The sequence below is a fragment of the Mustelus asterias genome, chromosome 1, assembly GCF_964213995.1.
Source record: "Mustelus asterias chromosome 1, sMusAst1.hap1.1, whole genome shotgun sequence".
Classification (NCBI taxonomy): domain Eukaryota; kingdom Metazoa; phylum Chordata; class Chondrichthyes; order Carcharhiniformes; family Triakidae; genus Mustelus; species Mustelus asterias.
In genome coordinates this window covers 95,926,118-95,944,201 of record NC_135801.1, presented here as the reverse complement: position 1 = coordinate 95,944,201, position 18,084 = coordinate 95,926,118, and the positions used below count along the sequence as shown (strand labels likewise).

Here is an 18,084-nt window from a genome sequence, read left to right as displayed (position 1 = left end):
GTGATTAAAGATGTTAATCTTGGTTTTAATTATGTTTGATTGATACTGCTGTCACAGCTGCCATTGCTCATGTGCCTGTTTTACTGTTCTTGTTTCTGGCTGCCATACCAGTTATATTGGTAGCTGTTGTGGCCCATGTGCCAATATGCCAGCCTAACATGAAGTGATTTGCTGACAGACCAAAGGCTGAGTTGTAAACCAGATAAATTAATACAAGAAACGTGGATGTTTATATATTTAGAATTAACAGAATAGAGGCAGGTCAGGGGATGTTTGACCTGAAAACTATAAGTAAAATATAAATTACTTTCCAAGTTATCCCAACCTATTGTAAATGGATCAGGTTTTCCTATTTCTGTTCTTGCTTGCACACTCCTCTCAGGCTTTTCCTCCCAGGATCTTATTCGCAACTTGTCCCTGCTCCCTCCTTTCAGGCTTTCCCTCGCCAGAAGCCTCTTTGCATAACTTTGTGATTATAGTATTACAAAGATAGATTGTTTTAAAAAAAAAAAAGAGGTTAACAATGATTAGCTAGCAGTTTTAAAACACAAGTAATTCAGCAGTGCTACCAACACAAAAATAATGCCCTTTATTTTATATAAAAGATGTGCATCAGTATTTGCTATGTACAGAGCATTGGGTTAAAATCTGAAAATTGTCTTGATAACGTGCAAAAAGTGAAAAGTAGTTGCTCATACATTGTGAAGCATCAACATGCTGCTCCAAGACATGCTCCTGGGCATTGCGATTCTTTATAAAAGGAGATTTATACCATGCATTCTTTAAATTGAAGCAGTGATTTAGCTACATCTCAACCTACAAAGTAATATTTCTGTAAATAAGTTTCAAGCCAATTAGTTTAGAATTCTTCCTCAAGGAAGTTTGCACATCACTATAAATTTACATCTGAATCAACCTGAAAATCTTCCTCACCAAATATAGTCTTAGTTAACCTCAGCAAGAATATTTTAACATGCAATCTTGACTGACATGCAGATGGGCAGCTCGGTGGCACAGTGGTTAGCATTGCTGTCCCTCAGCACCAGGGGCCGGGGTTCAATCCGACCTTGGGAGACTCACGGCCCACAAAAGTGGTGGGTGTTAAGTCTCTCAGTTGCAGTCCAGTAATAAATGATGATGCAAGCCCAGCTTCTTCACAAACTCACTATTTTTTACAACTCCACATAATACACCCAATACCCATGTGCCACCTGTAACCCCTTTATATATCCCAGTGAGTACTATTAAACAATTAACATACAAATTAGGTCTAAAGTGGAAGGTTGCAGTTAACCTATTGTTAAGAGAGGTAGCATAAAGAATGATCTCAAAAGGAAATTGGATGGGCACTTGAAAGGTACGGTAGCACAGTGGTTAGCACTGCTGCTTCACAGCTCCAGGGACCTGGGTTCGATTCCCAGCTTGGGTCACTGTGTGGAGTTTGCACATTCTCCTAGTGTCTGCGCGGGTTTCTTCCGGGTGCTCCGGTTTCCTCCCACAGTCCAAAGATGTGTGGGTTAGGTTGATTGGCCATGCTAAAAATTGCCCTTAGTGACCGGAGATGCGTAGGTTAGAGGGATTAGTGGGTAAATCTCTAGGGATATGGGGGTAGGGCCTGGGTGGGATTGTGGTCAGTGCAGACTTGACGTGCCAAATGGCCTCTTTCTGTACTGTAGGATTTCTATGATTCTATGAATAAGCTTGTAGGGTTACAATGAAACGTTCAGAACTGCTCCATGGGGAATCAGCATTGACCCGATGTGCCAAATGGCCTCCTTCAATGCTGCAACTGATTCCATATACTTCAATAAAAACACTTAATCATCAAAATCAGTGGCTTTGATTACCAAATCCCAGTAGATTAAAGTAAGGCAACAAATCCGAGTGAAATCAAGAACTCATAATAAAAATGTTAGGTACTTGCACCACAAAGGCCAATTCTAAACAAGGATTTGCAGGTTATTGTATTTTATTTTGAACCCAGATTATTTGAGTGAAGGCTTTTCAAAAATACTGGATCGATTGATTGTTTTGGTAGATCTTACATTTTGTCATCAGTTTAGTGTTTTATAGTTTTCTGCTATTTGATTTGCATTCCACATTAGGTGAAACTGTCAGCAGTTCACATATGGTAAACTTTTGATTTTGTCACATGTATTGGGTATACAGTGAAAAGTATTGTTTCTTGCACGCTATACAGACAAAGCACACCATTCGTAGAGTACACAGGGAAAAGGGTACAGAAAGTAATGTTACAGGGAGAAGGAAAGGAGAGAGTGCAGAATGTAGTGTTACAGTGGATGTTACTTAGATTATGCAATATTGTGAATGCTGCCTAGACTGTGCAATATTCTCATTGCTGATTTAGTACAATGGTAATTTCAGCAAGTACATTTCACAAATGGAAAAATATACATGATACAAAATGTGCAAAGTCCAATGGGGTAAGATTAGGATACCAAGTACGATACAAATTAGGATATAAGATTTCAGAAAATGTTTTAATTTAAGCTAAGAATCATTCAAATAAACAATATAAAATCTTACAACTAAATGTACTTACAGGCTCTCCACTCATCAGGATGTTTAAATGGAAAAGCTAATCCATTGTCGATTGCTGCAATTTTAATGACGGGCTCTTTGCAATTTGTCCATTCAGAGTCCTATTAAGTAGAATAGCTTTTAAACTTCTTAGAAGCAAACTTTTCGCATCGTGACATTAAGAAATCCACTTGATGGGCAATTATATTACTTCCACTCAAAGAAATACCCATGAAAGAAAACCAGATCTATCTATCCTATCAAGGCCAATTGCACTGCCACTCCAAAGGTGCTCAGCTAACTCACCAGACCATAGATCTTCATGGTCCTCACATTGCAGGGAATGAATGTCTAATAAATTTGGAAAACTATTATCAGAGAGGTTTGCATGGTGGAACTATGAACAATTTTTAAAAAATCATTTGTGGGACACGGGTGTCGCTTGCTGGCCAGCATTTATTGCCCATTCCTAGTTGCCCTTGAGAAGGTGGTGGTGAGCTGCCTTCTTGAATCGCTGCAGTTGATGTTCTGTGGGTTGACCCACAATGCCATTAGGGAGGCAATTCCATGATTTTGACTCAGCAACTGCAAAGGAACGGCAATATATTTCTAAGTCTGGATGGTGAGTGGCTTGGATGAGAACTTGCAGATGGTGGTGTTCCCAAGTTTCTGCTGCCCTTGTCCTTCTGGATGGAAGTGTCGTGGGTTTAGAAGTTGCTGTCTAAGGATCTTTGGTGAATTACTGCAGTGCATCTTGTAGATAGTACACAGTGCCGCTACTGAGCGTCGGTGGTGGACGGAGTGGATGTTTGTAGACGTGGTGCCAATCAAGTGGGCTACTTTGCCCTGGATGGTGTCAAGCTTCTTGAGTGCTGTTGGAGCTGCACCCATCCAGGCAAGTGGGGAGTATTCCATCACACTCCTGACTTGTGCCTTGTAGATGGTGAATAGGCTTTGGGGAGTCAGGAGGTGAGTTACTCGCCGCAGTCTTCCTAGCCTCTGACCTGCTCTTGTAGCCACTGTGTTTATGTGGTGAGTCAGTTGAGTTTCTGGTCAATGGTAACCCCAAGGATGTTGACAGTGGGGGATTCAGTGATGGTTACACCATTGAATGTCAAGGGGCAGTGGTTAGAGTGTCTCTTATTGGTGATGGTCATTGCCTGGTATTTGTGTGGCGTGAATGTTATTTGCCACTTGTCAGCCCAAGCCTGGATATTGTCCAGATCTTGTTGCATTTGAACATGGACTGCTTCAGCATCTGAGTCGCGAATGGTGCTGAACATTGTGCAATCATCGGCGAACATCCCCACTTCTGACCTTATGACAGAGGGAAGGTCATTGATGAAGCAGCTGAAGATTGTTGGCCTAGGACACTACCCTGAAGGACCCCTGCAGAGATGTCCTGGAGCTGAGATGACTGACCCTCCACAACCATAGCCACCTTCCTATGTACCAGGTATGACTCCAACCAGCAGAGAGTTTGTCCCGATACCCATTGATTCCAGTTTCGCTGGGGCTCCTTGATGCCACACTCAGTTGAATGTGGCCTTGATATCAAGGACTGTCACTCTCACCTCACCTCTAGAATTCAGCTCTTTTGTCCATGTTTGAACCAAGGCTGTAATGAGGTCAGGAGTTCAGTGACCCTGCCGAAACCCAAACTGGGTGTCACTGAGCAGATTTTTGCTGAGCAGGTGCTGCTTGATAGCACTGTTGATGACCCTTCCATCATTTTACTGATGCTTAGTGAGCTTTCCGTGGATTGGAGGAAAAGTAAGTAAGTATGGGAAAAAGTACATAATTATAAATTGCTGGATTGATTTAAACTAAAATCAAGTTTTTGATTTTAGTTTATTAAGGGTACTGGAGAAATGCAAACTTCTGGCAAAGAATGAGCTGATGGAACTGCTAAATAAATGATGTGTTAGATCTTGAGGTTTACAGGTTGTTAAATATCAGGACAAACAAGGGTAAGGACATGGAGGGATTTATAACAAGGATAAAAAATCTACCAAATTAGTTGCTGGAATATTTTATGTAATTCAAGGCTTACTGATTTCCAAAATATATATCTTACATATTTAAGTATCCATCTTAACCAAGATAAGAGAATGCCATTGCTCATTTTTAATTTTGCCAACTTTAAATCATGAGATCCAACCATAAGATTCAAACCCAGGAGGGCTTGGTGCAGTAAAGATCAAGTAGCAAATCATTTTCTCTACTACTTAAGGACAGAATCAAAGCCAGACAATTGTTTCGGTATTTAAGGGATGTCTCATTTATATCAATTAATATTTTTTGTGGGGGAGGCCAGGATGGATAAGGAGAGAGAAAGCAGATAGAAAAACTGTCTGAGACCGAATTAAACTGCAGCTCACAAGATGGGATTCGAGTCACACATCTGCACAAATGTGACTGTCATTCCACTCCACAACATCGCTGCGTCTGCCTCAGCTCACCTGCTGCTGAAACTCTCATCCATATCTGCTACTTCTAGACTTCACTATTCCAATGCACTCCACATTTTAATTTCCATAAACTTGAGGTCATCCAAAACTTAGCTGTCTGGGTCCTCAAACTTCCAAAGTCTTTGTTCAGCCAGCAAGCTCGCCAGCCCACATCAACTCTTGCAAGTGCCTTGATTTTAAAATTCCCATCCCAATTTACAAATCCCTCCACGTGCTTGCCTCCATCTGTAATCTCCTCCAACCTTAAGGTATCCACACTCCTCCAGTTCTGGCATTATCGATTTAGCAGTTCCATCCGTGGCTGTACTTTCAGCTGCCAAGACCCTAAAGCACCGAACCTCTCATCCTAAACCTATCCCTCATTTAAGATGCCTTTAAAACCTGCTCTTTGACCAAGCTATTTTGCATCTGTCCTAGGGTATCATGTGGTTCATCTTAAATGTTGTGTGATAATGCGAGTGAGGCATTTGACTATGTCAAAGGCACTTTCTAAATATAGGCAGTGTCTCAAATCCAGCTGAAGACAAGAAATGCCTTGAAACGCAACATTTTATTATTATTGGAGCAGTGAATTACTTGCCAGTTTGTTGGGGTAGATGCTGCATTGGCACAATGGTGCTCTGATTAGTTATCAGCCTTGCATGCATGTCTTTTCCCAAGTTCCAACCGACCCTTGACCCGACAAACCTGAAAACCAACAAGATCCAAAATCCAGCATGGGGACTTGGTCCTGAGATTGCCAGTTTTAAGGTGCTGTTCTTGTAAAAGCTATTGCTGTCATACTCAGAATCCCTACAGTTCAGAAGGAGGCCACTCGGCTTATCGAATCCACACCAAACACAATCCCACCCAGGCCCTATTCCCATAACCCCTCATATTTACCCTGCTAATCCCCCTGACACTTGGGTTAATTTAGCATAGCACATCTTATCTTTGGACTGTGGGAGGAAACAGGAGCACCCGGAGGAAACCCACGCAGACACGGGAAAAATTTGCAAACTCCACACAGTCACCCGAGGGCAGAATTGAACCTGGGTCCCTGACGCTGAGGCAGCAGCGCTAACCACTGTGTTGTACTCTGGTGTGTCATTGACAAGTTTAGCAGATAGTCATGTTTTTTAAGCTGTGCAACTGACATTTTTTTTCACATGCAACACTGTGAAGTTCATGGGAAGTGGTCCCATTGGACAGATGTGCACAAATGTCAAGAGTTTAATTATATATTGAACAGATATGGTTTCATTCTATAGACAAACTTTCATAGAGGTGAAATGATTGATGATCCATTGAGAACCAACCAACTATGCTTTATGGTAGGGCTCTTTAGAGGATTTACTGACCAAAAATAATTACTATAAACGGTGAGGAAAGATTTAATCCTGCCATCTGAAAAATCCTGTCACGGTGGTCATATTATGACCTATAAAATATTTAACAAGCTCAGACCCTCATGCTTTTGGAAAATAGACCTCAGGATTAATCGACCATTTTTTCATAACATCATGTGTAAAAATCTGTTTGATTGACAAATATTAGCATTAAATTGTAATAGATAAAGCAGGGTACACCGTTGCAACTCCTTTACATTTTGCTACACTTTCCGGCAAGACCTCTGCATTTAAATGAGAATTTCTAGCACTAACCTCATCAGAAAATTCTTTTCTGGCTTCTGGTTTCTCATATTTCATTAGCCAGTTATCATTTCCTCTATCTGTGGAACAAAGGAAGGAAAAAGTCATCAAATACTTTGGAATCTAATTCTTATATTTATGAATTTCTTCAAAAATACTAGCCACCTATGGATTCTTGGGTGTTCCATAGAACTTTACAGCACAGAAACAGGCCTTTTGGCCCTTCTTGGCTGTGCCGAACCATTTTTCTGCCTAGTCCCACTGACCTGCACCTGGACCATATCCCTCCACACCCCTCTCATCCATGTACCTGTCCAAGTTTTTATTAAGTTAAAAGTGAACCCGCATTCACCACTTCATGTGGCAGCTCATTCCACTCTCTGAAGAAGCCCCCCACTAAACTTTTCCCCCTTCACCCTTAACCCATGTCCTCTAGTTTTTCTTCTTCCCTAGCCTCAGTGGAAAAAGCCTGCTTGCATTCACTCTATCTATACTATCATAATTTTATACACCTCTATCAAATCTCCCCTCATTCTTCTACGCTCCAGGGAATAAAGTCCTAACCTATTCAACCTTTCTCTGTAACTCCGTTTCTCAAGTCCCGGCAACATCTTTGTAAACCTTCTCTGCACTCTTTCAACCTTATTAATATCCTTCCTGTAATTAGGTGACCAAAACTGCACACAATACTCTAAATTCGGCCTCACCAATGTCTTATACAACCTCACCATAACATTCCAACTCTTATACTCAATACTTTGATTTATAAAGGCCAATGTACCAAAAGCACTCTTTACGACCCTATCTACCTGTGACGCCACTTTTAGGGAATTACGTATCTGTATTCCCAGATCCCTCTGTTCTACTGCACTCTTCAGTGTTCTACCATTTACCTTGTATGTTCTACCTTGGTTTGTCCTTCCAAAGTGCAATACCTTACACTTGTCTGCATTAAACTCCATCTGCCATTTTTCAGCCCATTTTTCTAGCGGGTCCAAATCCCTCTGCAAGCTTTGAAAACCTTCCTCACTGTCCACTACACCTCCAATCTTTGTATCATCAGCAAATTTGCTGATCCAATTTACCACATTATCATCCAGATCATTGATATAGATGACAAACAACAACGGACCCACCACTGATCCCTGTGGCACACCACTCGTCACAGGCCTCCACTCAGAAGCAATCCTCCACTACCACTCTCTGGCTTCTTCCATTGAGCCAATGTCTAATCCAATTTACTACCTCTCCATGTATACCTCGTGACTGAACCTTCCTAACTAACCTCCCATGCAGGACCTTGTCAAAGGCCTTACTGAAGTCCATGTAGACAACATCCACTGCCTTCCCTTCATCCACTTTCCTGGTAACCTCCTTGAAAAACTCTAATAGATTGGTTAAACATGATCTACCACACACAAAGCCATGTTGACTCTCCCTAATAAGTCCCTGTCTGTCCAAATATTTGTAGATCCTATCTCTTAGTACTCCTTCCAATAATTTACCTACTACTGACGTCAAACTTACCGGCCTATAATTTCCCACATTACTTTTTGAGCCTTTTTTAAACAACGGAACAACATGAGCTATCCTCCAATCATCCAGCACCTCACCCGTGGATACCGACATTTTAAATACATCTGCCAGGGCCCCTGCAATTTCAACACTAGTCTCCTTCAAGGTCTAAGGGAATACCCTGTCCGGTCCTGGGGATTTATCTACTCTGATTTGCCTCAAGACAGCAAGCACCTCCTCCCCTTTAATCTGTATAGGTTCCATGACCTCCCTACTTGTTTGCCTTATTTCCAGACTCCATGCCAGTTTCCTTAGTAAATACGGATGCAAAAAAACCCATTTAAATATCTCCCCCATTTCTTTTGGTTCCATACATAGCCGACCACTCTGATCTTCAAGACGACCAATTTTATCCCTTACTATCCTTTTGCTCTTAATATACCTGCAGAAGCTCTTAGGATTATTCTTCACCTTGTCTGCCAAAGCAACCTCATGTCCTCTTTTAGCCCTCCTGATTTCTTTCTTTAGTTTCTTGCACTTTTTATACTCCTCAAGCATCTTATTTGCTCCCTGTTGCCTATACATGTCATACATCTCGCTCTTCTTCTTTATCAGAGTTCCAATATCCCTCGAGAACCAAGGTTCCTTATTCTTATTCACTTTGTAAAATCCCCTACTATCACAACTTTATGTTTCCTGCAGTTGTCTGCTATCTCTCTGCAGATTTGCTCCTCCAATTCTCGCTGACTATTGGGTGGTCTATAATACACCCCCATTAATGTGGTCATACCTTTCCTGTTTCTCAGCTCCACCCATATGGCCTCGGTAGACAAGCCCTCTAATCTGTCCTGCCCGAGCACTGCTGTAACATTTTTCCTGACGAGCAATGCCACCCCCCACCCTTCATCCCTCTGCCTCGATCACGTCTGAAACATCGGAACCCTGGAACATTGAGCTGCCAGTCCTGCCCCTCCTGTAGCCAAGTTTCACTAATGGCTATAATGTCATAATTCCATCTGACTAAAGTGTCTTATAGTTATTTGCTTGAATTTTAATGCTAACATTTTAACTTTCCTCTCAGCTCATTGCATAACAAATAAAACAGATTAAAGAACAAAGAACAAAGAAAATTACAGCACAGCAACAGGCCCTTCGGCCCAAGCCTGCACCGACCATACTGGCTGACTGAACTAAAGCCCCCTACCTTTCCGGGGACCATATCACTTTATTTCCATCCTATTCATGTACTTGTCTAGACCCCCCCTTAAAAGTCACGACCGTATCTGCTTCCACTACATCCCCCGGCCCCTTAAACCTATGCCCCCCCCCCAGTAATTGACTCTTCCACCCTGGGAAAAAGCTTCTGACTATCCACTCTGTCCATGCCCCTCAATCTTGTAGTCTTCTATCAGGTTGCCCTCAACCTCCGTCGTTCCAGTGAGAACAAACCAAGTTTCTCCAACCTCTCCTTATAGCTAATGTCCTCCATACCAGGCAACATCCTGGTAAACCTTTTCTGTACCCTCTCCAAAGCCTCCACATCCTTCTGGTAGTGTGGCGACCAGAATTGAACACTGTATTCCAAGTGCGGCCTAACTAAAGTTCTATAAAGCTGCAACATAACTTGCCAATTTTTAAACTCAATGCCCCAGCCGATGAAGGCATGCATGCCGTATGCCTTCTTGACTTCCTTCTCCACCTGCGTTGCCACTTTGTGACCTGTGTACCTGTACATCCAGATCCCTCTGCTTATCAATACTCTTAAGGGTTCTGCCATTTACCGTATATTTCCTCTCTATATTAGACCTTCCAAAATGCATTATCTCACATTTGTCCGGATTGAACTCCATCCGCCATCTCTCCGCCCAAGTCTCCAACCGATCTATATCCTGCTGTATCCTCTGGGGCTTGAGGGAAATCTTTGTATTCTCACTGGCTACAGGGGAGATCTCTGAGGATTGGAAAATAGTCAATGTCGTTCCTTTATTTAAGAAGGGTAGCAAGAATAATCCAGGTAATTACAGGCCGGTGAGCCTTACATCAGCGGTAGGGAAATTATTGGAGAGGATTCTTTGAGACAGGATTAACTCCCACTTGAAATAAGTGGGTATATTAGCAAGAGGCAACATGGTTTTGTGAAAGGGAGGTCATGTCTTACTAACCTGACCAAGTTTTTGCGAGGAAGGGCAGTGGATGTTGTTTACATGGACTTCAGCAAGGCTTTGACAAGGTCCCTTATGGCAAACTAGTGCAGAAAGTGAAGTCGCGTGGGATCAGAGATGAGTTGGCAAGGTGGATACAGAACTGGCTCGGTCATAGAAGACAGAGGGTAGCAGCGGAAGGGTGCGTTTCTGAATGGAAGGCTGTGACAAGTGGCATTCTTCAGGGATCAGTGCTGGGACTTTTGCTGTTTGTAATATATATAGAAAATGTAAATGGTTTGATTAGTAAGTTTGCGGATGACACAAAGGTTGGTGGATTTGCGGATAGCAATGGGGACCAGAGGATACAGCAGGATTTTTAAAAAAATGGATTGGCAATTTTAGATAGAAATTGACCATCTATCTAACACACTTAATTGTAAAGCATAGATAATCATATGCAACTCCTTAAGAACATAGAAATAGGATTAGGTCATTCACCCCCTCAGCCCTGTTCAAGTTAGTTGTGAAGTGGTCAGCCATTATCTATTTCCTGATTTTGATTCCATTGCTCTTCCTCAACATCTACCACTCAATTTTTAAATTGTCAACTAAAAATCTCAACAACTGAAGGAGGAGTGTTTTAGATTTTCACTGCGGAGTAAAAAGGTTTCCTGACATCATTCCCAAACCGTTTTAGTGTAATGCCCCTGGTTCTGGGTTCCTTAATCTGAAACAAAAGTTCACTTCCATCTACCCCATCAAAACATTTAACCATCTTAAAATCACAACCAGATAATTCTTAATCTTTTATATCCAATTTACACTCTTCCTATATTTTAATGTTTCCACTTGGAAATATCTAATTTCACTAATTAAATTATGGTTAACATTTATGAACCAACAGCCCAAGATATTTTATGGCTCTTCTTGGCCACTTTTGGGGGAAGACAAAAGGACAGAAGAGTGCTTTGCATTATATTAATATATTTTACCATGTGGCTGCCTATTAAGTTTACCTCCTAAGCATCATCTACAAAACAAAACATCTGCTCGGGATACACTGGGTTATGGTGGAACTTATCAAACAGAGCTAGCAACCCAAAGGGAAATATTTCAAATACGCTGTAGGACTGAATTCAGTAAATGTGTTATTTACAGGCCAACATCAGAAAAACAATTGTTAGAAATCCCAACTGGTTCACTGAAAACTTTCAGGGAAGTGTTTGTTTAACTTATGTAATCTGATTTATACATCACCTCAATCTCACGAAACATGGTTGAAAATAAATATTGCTCTCGCAAGTCACTTATCATGGCAGGAATTCCATAAGTAATATTTTGAAAATTATGAGCTTGCAATAACACCAAGTTCCACTGTGCATTCACCATTATTTGCATTCAAACCTCCAGGTTGTCACTTGGTCTTCCAACCGACATTTTTCATGCCGATGGATTAATTGGTACCATTTCCAGCTCCCAAGATATGTAAAGTAGGTTTAGTGCACTTGATGCATTGTCAGTTGCTGCTAAATTAATATGCTTAATTGGGAGAGGGGGTAAATTGGGAGGAGAGAAGATTTTTAATTCTAATCTTCTACTTCTTAAAAGCACATCCAAAATTAGCATGCAAGGAAAACATTCAAGCATCAACTTAACCTCAATGGCAAAAATATTTTTCAAAGCCAAGAGATTTCTCTGGACAAAGTTAACAATTCATATTTACCTGTATTTCTAATGACGTAATCCAAGATCACCAATCTCTCAAACTGAGACTGAAACTGCTTGCGAGTGTTTTCTGGTAATGGGTCAGTTTCAAATTTTCGAAGCCAATAGTCTGCTTCCTTGTAACTTTCTACAAACAGTTGAAAGGAACCAACCTATAGAAACAGGATACAGACTGAAGTCTTAAGGGCTATTTTGTGTTTACATTTCCGAGAAGAGCCAGTCTGGACTCTCAATAGAAACAGCTATAGCAAAGAGTCTATTGTGTTGTTGTTGCACAAATAATCATCATCATTCAGCAACAGATTCCTGCAGTGGTTCAGTCTTAAATTAATGGACTCCATGCATTATCAGCAGTAACTTTTCCAAACATTTAAAGTAACATTAAACATAATACCTACTCAAATCAACCCGATTGACCACACCAAAAATGTTTTGGATCAAGTTAATTAAATTCTTCATCCATAGTTTTCAAGGCAGCGATTTACTAAGTCAATTTAATGGATTAATACAGTCCACTTATGACCTATGGGCTCCATTTTCTCTCTACACCAAGCAGTTTTGGAGACCTATGGGACAGATTACATGTTCTGTATTTTAAAATCATATGGGAACACTCTGCTGTCACATTAACCTGCTGAAATTAGTCATGGGATTACAAAATTTAAGTTAATTATATAACAATAGCATCACACAAACCTTGGCCAAAGTATATTGTTCCCTCTAAATTGTGCATTGCCATATTTTGTCCTTATATTTATCTAACAATAAAATGGTCAGGAACTGTCAAAATGAAACTATGATGTGGAGATGCCAGCGTTGGACTGGGATAAGCACAGTAAGAAGTCTCACAACACCAGGTTAATGTCCAACAGGGTTATTTGGTAGCACAAGCTTTCGGAGTGTCGCTCCTTCTTCAGGTGAGTGAGTTGTGTTCACAAACAGGGCACATATAGACACAAGCTCAATTTACAAGACAATGGTTGGAATGCGAGTCTTTACAGGTAATCAAGTCTTAAAAGGTACAGACAATGTGAGTGGAGAGAGGGCCAAGCAACAGGTTAAAGAGGTGTGTATTGTCTCCAGCCAGGACAGTTAAATGAGATTTTGCAAGCCCAGGCAAGTCGTGGGGGTTACACATAGTGTCACATGAACCCAAGATCCTGGTCGAGGCCGTCCTTATCTGTGCGGAACTTGGCTATCAGCTTCTGCTCAGCGATTCTGCGTTGTCGTGTGTCGTGAAGGCCGCCTTGGAGAACGCTTACCCGAAAATCAGAAGCTGAATGCCCGTAACTAAAGTGTTCAAAATCCTCCAAAACTAGGCAGGAGTGTGGTCTTCCTGTCAAGGAACACTTCAGCAGTCATGGGCATTCAGCCTCTTGATCTTTGGGTAAGTGTTCTCCAAGGTAGCCTTCACGACACACAACAACGCAGAATCACTGAGCAGAAACTGATTGCTAAATTCCACACACAATCTGGGGAATATCTTTTCCCAACGGTAGGGGAGTCTAAAACTAGAGGGCATAGGTTTAAGGTGAGAGGGGAGATACAAAAGTGTCCAGAGAGGCAATTTTTTCACAGAGGGTGGCGAGTGTCTGGAACACGCTGCCAGAGGTAGTAGCAGAGGCGGGTACAATTTTGTCTTTTAAAAAGCATTTAGATAGTTACATGGGTATAGAGGGATATGGGCCAAATGCAGGCAATTGGGATTAGCTTAGGGGTTTTAAAAAAGAAAGGGCGGCATGGACAAGTTGGGCCGAAGGGCCTGTTTCCATGCTGTAAACCTCTATGACTCTATGACATGAGGACAACCTCAACCGGGATCATGGGTTCATGTCACACTATCTGTAACCTCCACGACTAGCCTGGGCTTGCAAAATCTCACTAACTGTCCTGGCTGGAGACAATACACATCTCTTTAACCTGTACTTAACCCTTTCTCCAATCACATTGTCTGTACCTTTAAGACTTGATTACCTGTAAAGACTCGCATTCCAACCATTATCTTGTAAATTGAGTTTGTCTCTACATATGCCCTGTTTGTGAACACAACTCTTCACTCACCTGAAGAAGGAGCGACACTCTGAAAGCTGTGATACCAAATAAACTTGTTGGACTTTAACCTGGTGTTGTGAGACTTCTTAAAATGAAACTAAACAGTGATGGGCATAATGTTGGAAAAAAGCATTCCACACATTGAAAACAACATTGCCTAAATTCAGAATATAATATCTAAATAACTTATTGCTATACTCAAGTAAACACCAAAAACTGAAAGATACTAAAATGGCTATAAAAACTCAGACTGTCATTACCTACAAAAGATTTTGAAGAGTAATACCTTTGGCGGTAGCCCAATCCTATGGAACCTGCGACCAACCTTTGGCACTTTTTCGAGAGCATATTTTTTCCCTCTAGATTTTGCACGATCTATTGCATTATAGTTGAATGTTTCACTTGCAAGCCAAACTACCTATGTTTTAAAAAAAATCCATATGGAATTATTAGTGGGGCAGATTCTGAGATTGGATCAGCTATGAATAGCATTCTGAATTCACTTCTTGGAACGGATACATTGAAAAATCACTTCAAAAGCAGGATTATGCACATTACTATATAACAGACAATAAAGAAAACTTGTACTAGATAGTAGTTCGACAACAAAATGCTTGCATGAGAGCCATCTACTGGTACATTTATATAGCTTGGAACTAAAGAGGGATATGATTAATCAAAGCCTTATTTGAAATATAGGTTCTGAGAGGACTTACTAAATTAATTGGAAATAAAGAACAAGCTTTTAGAAAGTGAGGCTAATTTATATGGACTAACACTATATGGCATGAATTTGCATTAAAACTGAGTCTGAGATGGTTTGTGCAGTGCACAGGGCACCTCTCTTGGCGTATGGCCTTACTGAAACTGGGTTGAAAAGCAGGAGTGTTTCTAAGGAAAGCAGCAACAGCAGAAGATACAATTCTGCAATTTATTTCAGCGATTTCCATAAAACTTACAGTAACATACCTTGGTTTTTGGTACAACTCCCAGACCCAGTTTTTCATCTACAAGACAAGCACCAGCTTCTGACAGATAACCTTGATTAGGTATGAGACAACCACGGCCAAAACAGCAAGGACAGCAGATCTTGTGGAAAAATTTGGTCCATTTTGGATTTAACTGCCCATAAGGCTCCTCTGTTTTTGGTTTGAACACTCCGATTATTTTCTGGAAGAAAAAAGGTGATCAGTTCATAAATCTTTATTTCAAACATACCAAGTTTAAATGTTGCATCCAACATTTAAAATTAGTGCATGAGCAATAATTACAAAATATATAAAAGCAAAAGTGCATGGGACACTAAAATTGGCCAAAATCAAAGTTCTCTCCTTTAGAATGGATTAGTGAAATGTGCACCATACTTGGCCATTTTGTAATCAGGACATGATTTTTAAAAACTTCATACATGTTGCTCATTCTATAGTGGATACGTTGCTTTGCTATGCCATGTCTGTGTGAATGGTCTCCACAATGCCCTCACCCATCATCCGAGAGGAATTTCTTGTGCCACCACATCTGTTCAAAATTGCTGAGATGAAAAAGGCTAGGTACTTGAGGCACTTATACAGAATTAATACTATGCATTTACAATAAAATCACTGTGCATGATGACAAATTTCATTGGTTGCAGGCACCAACTACTATTGGCAAAGATATGAAACTGGTATCCAAAAATGTATTGCCATGACTCGATTACTCCCATGGCTGAAAAGAAGCAGAGCAAGTATGCAATGATCTGAGAGACAGAATTGATAACAGACAACTACAGAGCAGGGCAAGGGTGTGATTTGGGGAAATGGGGAAATCTGACCATTCCCAACACTGGGCTACAAATATTAAAAACTAAAATGGCACAAAATTGTGGCAATCTCAAAGACAAGAGACTTACAATTACAGAATCAGAAATATTATAGACTTTTCAGATTATAAAGTTCTGATCCAGAATTTTCTCAGTGACTGAAAAAAAATTACATACAAGGATTGGGGCAAGAGGTCAGTGCTGCAAAATGTAACATTCATCTGTCGTAAAATAGACAGCTTTTGCTGTACACTTCAACATCTTGGGAAATATGACCCAAGTGTTGCATTGCTAATAATGATTAAGTTGTAAATCAAATATTCGAGTGTCTGCACATAAAAGTGGAAAGAAGGAAGTTGCCGTCCAAGCTGTCCTATACCTTGCCTAGAGACTTGTTGACATAATTGCAATAAAGTCAGGGTACTTACCTATTAGATATGCATTAAACCAGTGGTTCACAAAATATTTTGTCTGCAGATTACTGAGGTGGAGCAAAAAACCCCATGGACCACCTACCCTACTTGCTTTTTATCACCACGAGGAGACTTAATACTTCACCACTTGTTCAGTATTAAATGCAATGAATTCATGCATTTTTAAATAGAAAATAAGCAAATTGTATCATGCCACAAAAATACATTTTCATACAAATGAGATCATGTTTATTTTAAACGTGTTAAAAATCACAAGACTGAAGTTTTTATTTTTATGTACATCAAACAATGATAACAATTACGTAAATCTTGCTTACAAGACCACACTGCTGTTGCTACTGCATGCAGGAGCCAGTGTGGTTTTATGATGTCATGTAAGTGGCAGTGACAAAGGTTTTGGCTTGTTTTCTTGTGTGGCTTCAGCCATAGTGCTGCACATCAGTAACATGCATTTTAGATCAGCTTGGACACCTAGAGGTCATACATGGTCCATGGGCCAACCAGGTGGTCTATGTTTTGAGAACCGCTGCATGAAACACACCAGTAAAAGATGTGGGTCCCGTCACGCGCAAGTGATTTTTAAAAACAATGGTGTGACAAGTCCTTATTCCTCCCTAACACCATTGCTGGCACTGAAAATTTAGTTTCACAAATATGGAGTCTCATCCTTTCAGATTAATTATCTTTGGGGATTTAAAATACATTTTCCCATCTTTCTTTCCTTTTTGTACATTATTTTCCATTTGCTGATTTAATCTCTGTGGATTCTTTCATCTGAATGTTTGAGGAGGCATGCTGTTGTTTGCCCTGTTCACAGATCCCAGGCATCCATAAAATGACAGCAAACCATTTTGGCTCTCTAATATAGTCTGTGGGCAAAGTGCAGCAACAACAAGTGGCATTCACCACAGACTGCAAAATAAGTATTTAAAGACTACATAAAACAACTTTAACACAAAATACTTATAACCAAGAACAAAAATATTTATCCCTTTCTGTGGATTTGAACAATTATTTTATGAAAAAGGAAAATGTTGCAAATCTCCCAACATTTACCATCATCTGAGGCTTAAAATGATGTAATCACAGCTTCCAGTTGATAATTAAACTTAAAATCTTGTTCTTGATAATTTGCAACAAAGATCAAATTTCCTGTATGGCATGGATCCAGAGACCGGGGAAACCTCATTCAATCACCACTCTTAAGTTACCTAGTCTCAGCCAGCACTACTGGGTCACAGTAACTAGCTTTAGCAAAGAGAGAGAGCGGAAAAAGTCAGGATCCTTACTCATTGTTCTTCAATGATTTATGCAAGAAAATGTATGGCACATATGGCAATGAAACAGTGTCAATTGTAGAACAGCCGATAACACCGTCATGGCTCAAAAACTGGCATCTTGGGCTGCTGGCACTTTAACACTCGAAGTAAAACAATTAAAAATTATATTCAGCAGCTTCAAAATCTTGTGTGTTCCAATGGAAACAAGGTCAGATTTACAAGTTGCCTCAAACTTTGAACGTTTATTCCTTTCTGCTGGACTTGGTCATGCACCAAAGAATGCTTTTCCCATCCCAACCATCTTGGAAGTGCCAATTTTTCCCCAGGACATATAGCCTGTCTGTACAATTACAGGAGTCAGATTGTATAACCCCAAAACACAAATACAAATACACAGGCCTACAAGTCTTTGGGGGTTTTCCCTCACCTGCCACAAGGACTTGTAGGGTCACAACCACTACATTCATATTACTTGCCCACCTCTTGGCAA

General features: G+C 40.5%; 1 protein-coding gene across 1 annotated transcript in view; it reads right to left on the bottom strand.

Annotated features, from left to right (window-relative positions):
• pi4k2b (phosphatidylinositol 4-kinase type 2 beta) overlaps positions 1-18,084 on the bottom strand; it is a 53,096-nt gene that overhangs the window by 16,033 nt on the left and 18,979 nt on the right. The window contains exons 2-6 of the mRNA XM_078215539.1: positions 15,049-15,249; positions 14,366-14,497; positions 12,026-12,179; positions 6,656-6,723; positions 2,564-2,663 (exon numbers count right to left, since the gene is read on the bottom strand). Of these exons, the coding sequence (XP_078071665.1) occupies positions 2,564-2,663; positions 6,656-6,723; positions 12,026-12,179; positions 14,366-14,497; positions 15,049-15,249 (655 nt within the window). The remainder of the gene's footprint in view (positions 1-2,563; positions 2,664-6,655; positions 6,724-12,025; positions 12,180-14,365; positions 14,498-15,048; positions 15,250-18,084) is intronic.